This window comes from Brachionichthys hirsutus, chromosome 21 (genome assembly GCF_040956055.1).
Source record: "Brachionichthys hirsutus isolate HB-005 chromosome 21, CSIRO-AGI_Bhir_v1, whole genome shotgun sequence".
NCBI lineage: Eukaryota > Metazoa > Chordata > Actinopteri > Lophiiformes > Brachionichthyidae > Brachionichthys > Brachionichthys hirsutus.
In genome coordinates this window covers 298,643-305,242 of record NC_090917.1, presented here as the reverse complement: position 1 = coordinate 305,242, position 6,600 = coordinate 298,643, and the positions used below count along the sequence as shown (strand labels likewise).

Sequence of the window (6,600 nt, the reverse complement as noted above, 5' to 3'; positions counted from 1 at the left end):
GACCTCTACTACCTGATGGACCTCTCCTACTCCATGAACGACGACCTGTTCCGCCTCAGGACTCTGGGCAAAGGCCTGGCGGGGGCCATGAACCGCACCACCAGCAACCTGCGCATGGGCTTCGGGGCGTTTGTGGACAAGCCGCTGTCTCCGTACATGTACGTCTCCCCCAAGGAGGCGGTGACGAACCCCTGCCACAGGTAGAGCCGACACACCCCGCCCCTTCCGGGTCAATGTCTCACTCTGTGTCCTGTTGTCTCCTCACCCCCACCAGGGGGCGTTTAGTCCTCAAGTACATGAGAGAATGACAAGCGGTTGCTCGTGTCTGTCCTTGTGCTAATGTCCGCTAGCTGGCTAACTCCTAGCTTGACGCAGAGACCTACCTTTCCCCCCTCGACCAATAACTAACTCCTCGAACCCGTCGGTGTCTCCTATTGGCTGCTGCTGCTTCCTCCCGTTGCTAACGGTTGTTTGTGTCTTCGTAATGATTGGAAGACGGCTGATGTCATGTGACGACACCGGTAACCGCGGCGTTAGCCGGGCCGACGGTACTAGTTACAGTCTGGCTCAGCTAATCTAGTCTTACCCACAAGTTGACGTCAGGTCTCTGGGGGCGGCCCACCAGGCTTTCTGTTGATGTTTGCTTACGAATCACGCGGTCACATGACCGGGTCAGCTGACCTCCGTTTCGCTGACAGCATCAACACCACCTGCCTGCCCCAGTTCGGCTACAAGCACGTCCTGTCTCTGACGGGGGAGGTGGGCCGCTTCACGGAGGAGGTGAAGAAGCAGATGGTGTCCCGGAACAGAGACGCCCCGGAGGGCGGCTTCGACGCCATCATCCAGGCCGCAGTGTGCAAGGTGGGGCGCGCACGCACGCGCACGCACACACACACATGCACACACTCATGATGCCTCACGGATGGCTCTCTGACCCAGGAGCGGATCGGCTGGCGGCCCGGAGCGTCCCACCTCCTGATCTTCACCTCGGATGCTAAGACCCACGTGGCGCTGGACGGCCGTCTGGCCGGCATCGTCCGGCCCAACGACGGGCGGTGCCACCTCGACCCTGACGACATGTACAGCAAGTCAACCACCATGGTGAGTGTGGAGAAGCCGCCCCGGTGGCCCGGTCTGCAGACGTCTAACGGTTCCGTGTGTCCTCAGGACTACCCGTCTCTGGCGCTGATCACCGAGAAGATGTCCGAGAACAACATCAACCTGATCTTTGCTGTCACCAACCCGGTGGTTCGTCTCTACCAGGTCAGAACCCTCGCCGGCGCCGGCGCACAATGGGTCGCACGGGTCAGCAGAACCGCTCAGCTAGCGCTGAGGGAGTTAGCCCTGGGGGAGTTAGCCCTGGGGGAGTTAGCGCTGAGGGAGTTAGCCCTGAGGGAGTTAGCCCTGGGGGAGTTAGCCCTGGGGGAGTTAGCGCTGAGGGAGTTAGCCCTGGGGGAGTTAGCCCTGGGGGAGTTAGCCCTGGGGGAGTTAGCGCTGGGGGAGTTAGCCCTGAGGGAGTTAGCGCTGAGGGAGTTAGCACTGAGGGAGTTAGCCCTGAGGGAGTTAGCGCTGGGGGAGTTAGCCCTGGGGGAGTTAGCGCTGAGGGAGTTAGTGCTGAGGGAGTTAGCCCTGAGGGAGTTAGCGCCGCAGCGTTCTGCTCAACACCTGTTGGGGTTTTGAACTCATGTCCTCCTCTGTGTGTTGGTAGAACTACAGCGAGCTGATTCCTGGCACCACGGTGGGAACGCTGTCCAACGACTCCGGGAACGTCATCCAGCTCATACTGAAGGCCTACGCTGTGAGCGCACGCACACACACACACACACACACACACACACACACACGCACACACACCCACACACACACCCACACACACACACACACACACACACGCGCTGAATCACAGTGGTGTGATTCACATGTGGGTCTGCGATCGGCGTTTGTTGTTCCGAGGTTTTTCCAGGTCCGCGTGGAACTAGAACACGGCTGGTTTTGTGTAAAGTCGGTTCTGGACGAGAGCGAGAGTCCACATTGGAACCGGACTCGTCCCTCTGACCGGGTCAACTTCTGTTTTCTGCTGCCAGAAAATCCGCTCGAAGGTGGAGCTGGAGCTCCAGGGCGTCCCGGAGGAGCTGTCCCTGTCCTTCAACGCCACCTGTCTGAACGGCGAGCTCATCCCGGGCCTCAGGTCCTGCTCTGGGCTGAAGATCGGAGACACGGTTGGTCCTCTGCGGCGCCGTGAGGACTAATCCTCACGTGGGGGCCCGGAGGCTATAATTATGCGTCTCCTCTCCGGCCGCTTCCCGTTTCCCTTCCTGGCGGCCCAGCTGGGATGTTCTCCTCTTCCTGCTTCTTCTTCTTCATGGCCGCTCCTTCGGCTCCTTCGGCTCCTTTCCCGTTTCTTTCCGTGCTCCAGGTGACATTTTTTGGCTCCACACTTTTCCTCCTCTGCCTCGGCTCTTTGACTTGCCCTTATATGGAGGTCTCTCCAGATGTAGCTGCTGAGTTCTGGACCCTGACCAGGTCTACTCCGTGATACGTGACACCAAAGCTTGTCTCCGTCCTCAGGTGTCCTTCAGCGTGGAGGCCAGAGCCCGGGGCTGTCCCAAAGACAAGGAGAAGACCTTCATCATCAAACCGGTGGGCTTCAAGGACTCCCTGTCCGTCACCGTCACCTTCGAATGCGACTGTAAGTGCCAGGCCAGAGCGCAGCCCAACAGCCCCAAGTGTAACCATGGCAACGGCACCTACGACTGTGGCATCTGCTTGTGCCACCCGGGTCACTTGGGGCCGCACTGCGAGTGTGCCGAGGGCGACTACAACCCCGCGGAGCAGGACCGCTGCAGCGGGCCGGCGGGTTCTGGAGGACCTCAGTCCGCCGTCTGCAGCGGCCGTGGAGACTGTGTGTGTGGACAGTGTGGTTGTCACGGCAACGACTTCGGAAAGGTGTGGGGGAAGCTGTGTGAGTGCGACGACTTCAACTGTCTGCGGTACAAAGGACAGCTGTGCTCAGGTAAGAGTCAGTCCAGGTTCACGCGGTGAAACAGTCCAGGGCCACACGGTGAAACAGTCCAGGGCCACGCGGTGAAACAGTCCAGGTCCACACAGTGAAACAGTCCAGGTCCACGCGGTGAAACAGTCCAGGTCCACACAGTGAAACAGTCCAGGGCCACGCGGTGAAACAGTCCAGGTCCACGCGGTGAAACAGTCCAGGTCCACACAGTGAAACAGTCCAGGGCCACGCGGTGAAACAGTCCAGGTTCACGCGGTGAAACAGTCCAGGGCCACACGGTGAAACAGTCCAGGGCCACACGGTGAAACAGTCCAGGGCCACACGTTGAAACAGTCCAGGGCCACACGGTGAAACAGTCCAGGTCCACACGTTGAAACAGTCCAGGGCCACGCAGTGAAACAGTCCAGGTCCACGCGGTGAAACAGTCCAGGGCCACGCGGTGAAACAGTCCAGGGCCACGCGGTGAAACAGTCCAGGTCCACGCGGTGAAACAGTCCAGGGCCACACGGTGAAACAGTCCAGGGCCACACGTTGAAACAGTCCAGGGCCACACGGTGAAACAGTCCAGGGCCACACGTTGAAACAGTCCAGGGCCACGCAGTGAAACAGTCCAGGTCCACACAGTGAAACAGTCCAGGTCCACACAGTGAAACAGTCCAGGTCCACGCGGTGAAACAGTCCAGGTCCACACAGTGAAACAGTCCAGGTCCACGCGGTGAAACAGTCCAGGTCCACACAGTGAAACAGTCCAGGTCCACGCGGTGAAACAGTCCAGGGCCACGCGGTGAAACAGTCCAGGTCCACGCGGTGAAACAGTCCAGGGCCACGCAGTGAAACAGTCCAGGTCCACACAGTGAAACAGTCCAGGTCCACACATTTATTCTTCTCTTCTAACGGTCCAAAATGTCCCAGATCATTTCCGACAAGCTGCTCTGGTCGAGGTGTCTGAGGTGGGAGGAGTTAGGAGGAGCAGAGGGGGCCGCTTTGGGGCCTCCTCCCTATCAGAGGGGCCCACAGAAACGCTGCATTCCCCTGAACATACCTCAGCGCTTGCTCATTGGCTCTGTGGCGTAATGAGGCTAAGAATAGACGCCGTGAGGTCGGCGCTGTTCTGAGTGAAACACTGATATTCATCGTCTCCAGTCGGACCCGCGGTCGGTTCTGAGACGCCGCGCTCTCTTGTTTTGCAAACAGGTGGCAGCGTTTCCTGCGGCGTCATTCGCGCCGACTCGCGTAGCCAGAAATACAAACCCTCAGCGCCACAATGAAACGGCTCGACCCGCCGGACCGGAGGCCAGCACGCCGCCGGCAGCGGCCCGCGGTGCCTGATGCTCACAGGACAATGGCGGCGGCCTGCGGGCCCGCGACTGGGAACCCACTTGAGACGCTGTAGGCGGTAATGACAAGCCGATCCCGACCCAACAAGTCGCCCAACTTTATTTTAAGTTCTGCTTCCTGGAATATCAAAGGCGTCCCACATCAGAGCGCCCGTGTGACCGGCGGGGCCACCGGCGGGGCCACCGGCGAGGCCACCGGCGGGGCCACCGGCGGGGCCACCGGCTCCTGTTCTACACAAACCTGTAATGGAGCCCGCCTTCCTTTTGAGTTCCATCCATGACATCACATGCTAGCTGTAGCGGTTCTGGATCCCCCCCGTCCACACATGATAGGTGGGGCCTCAGGTAGGGGGTGTGTCTGACTGACAGGTGTTTGTCGCCCCCTCCAGGACACGGCGTGTGTAACTGTGGGTTCTGTCAGTGTGATCCGGACCGGCAGGGCGAGAACTGCAACTGCTCCAGACGCACCGACACCTGCATGTCCCACCTGGGCTTGCTGTGCAGTGGGCGGGGCCAGTGTGTCTGCGGGGCCTGCGAGTGCACCCAACCGGGGGCCTACGGGGCCACGTGTGACAAGTGTCCCACCTGCCCGGACGCCTGCACCATGAAGAAGTGAGTGAGCGCCCTGTGGGCGGGGCGGCGGCGTGAAGCGAGCTGATTGGACTTCTCGTTTCAGGGAGTGTGTGGAATGTAAACATTTCCAGCGGGGGGCGCTGTTCCTGGACGGGAGCTGCTCCTGGATCTGCAAGGACGACGTCCTGCTGGTGGACGAGCTCGGTGAGACGAACCAAAGCGTTGCTTCCTTTTGACCCGCCCCTTTTTAAACTGGGCGGCGTACCTGAACGCAACCCGTGCTACAGACTGCTGGTCCTGCAGGGCGTGGCGTCCAGGTACGTCCCGTCTCAGGTGTCTCTTCCTGTTTTGCAGTTCTTCATGACACCAACGCTGTGAACTGCACGTACAAGGACGAGGACGACTGCGTGGAGCGTTTCCAGTACTACGAGGACGCCAGCGGCAAGTCCATCCTGTTCCTCGTCAGAGAGCCAGGTGAGAGGAACACCTGCACAGGTACTCACAGCCGCTCTGATCAACGGTCAGTACCTGCTCGGGGGACGCTCGCCACGGACGCTCGTCTCCAGGCGACCGTTGGCTTGTCCACCATTCATGGGGTCTCCTTGTAGAAGTCCATGCCCCGCCCAGGTGAGCTCGTTAGCCCCGCCTGTTTCCAGCATGCTGACGTGTGGAGAGCTGGGATAATGGAGCAACATTCCTCCTCCGCTCGTTAAAGAGGAGCGGGGGGGCCGTAAAATGTCCCCCGAGGACGTCTGTCCGCTCGTCTCCTCTAACGAAGACACGAGACAGAGCAGAAGGACTTTAACGCGCTGCGCCCCGCCGCGCCAGAGGCTCGTAAGCCGCCGCCCAGCCGGGGGGGGGGGCGCGCTTTGATGTCAGGTGTGGAGCAGACGACGCCCTCCAGCCCACAGCGGCCCAACGCGAGGAACAGAAGCAGATCAGATCAGTTATTGGTTATCAATCACTAGTCCGTGTCATTCGGGGAAAACGATTCTTAAGGAAAGTTTCAATCCTGACCCCGCCCCTTTCTCCAGATGTTTTTCCCTGACTCCACCCCCTTCGTTTCAGTGTTTCCTTTGGAAGTAAAATCCTTGTTTCCTGCCTCACCTCCTCACTCCTTCGCCTCCTTCCCTCCAGACTGTCCCAAGGGTCCAGACGTTCTGGTGGTTCTCCTGTCGGTAGCGGGGGCCATCCTGTTCCTTGGATTGGCGGCGCTGCTCATCTGGAAACTTCTGGTCACGATCCACGACAGGAGGGAGTTCGCCAAATTCGAGGAGGAGCGCGCCCTCGCCAAATGGGACACGGTCAGTGAGGAGGCAGGAGGCCACACACGGCCTCACTCTCGGCGTTCTTTACTAGCTGACGTCCTGCTGCTACGCCAGTCAGCAGAAAGGCTGCCTTTGAATTAGCCCGAGCTAATTAGCCTTTAGTGCTAATTAGCCCTTAGAGCTAATGGGCCCGTTTGGAAGCTCAATCAAACCGAAAACCACAAACCCTCGGAGGAGACGTTCCAGCCTCATGTCTTCGTGCTTGTCTCTGCAGGGACACAACCCGCTGTACCGAGGAGCGACGTCCACCTTCACCAACATCACCTACAGGGGGCGGGACTGACGCGCCGTCGCTAGGCAACAGCCCGTCTGTAAATATGTAGAAAGGACCAGAGGACGGAGACGCGAG

General features: G+C 59.7%; 1 protein-coding gene across 1 annotated transcript; it reads left to right on the top strand.

The window, feature by feature from the left end:
* Nucleotides 1-6,600, top strand: LOC137910024 (integrin beta-3-like). The gene is made up of 12 exons (XM_068754450.1): nucleotides 1-200; nucleotides 699-861; nucleotides 940-1,101; nucleotides 1,168-1,263; nucleotides 1,709-1,798; nucleotides 2,085-2,219; nucleotides 2,569-3,013; nucleotides 4,740-4,962; nucleotides 5,027-5,127; nucleotides 5,278-5,397; nucleotides 6,061-6,227; nucleotides 6,466-6,600. The coding sequence occupies exons 1-12, from the start codon at nucleotides 16-18 to the stop codon at nucleotides 6,532-6,534; spliced, it is 1,956 nt and encodes a 651-aa protein (XP_068610551.1). The 5' UTR covers nucleotides 1-15; the 3' UTR covers nucleotides 6,535-6,600.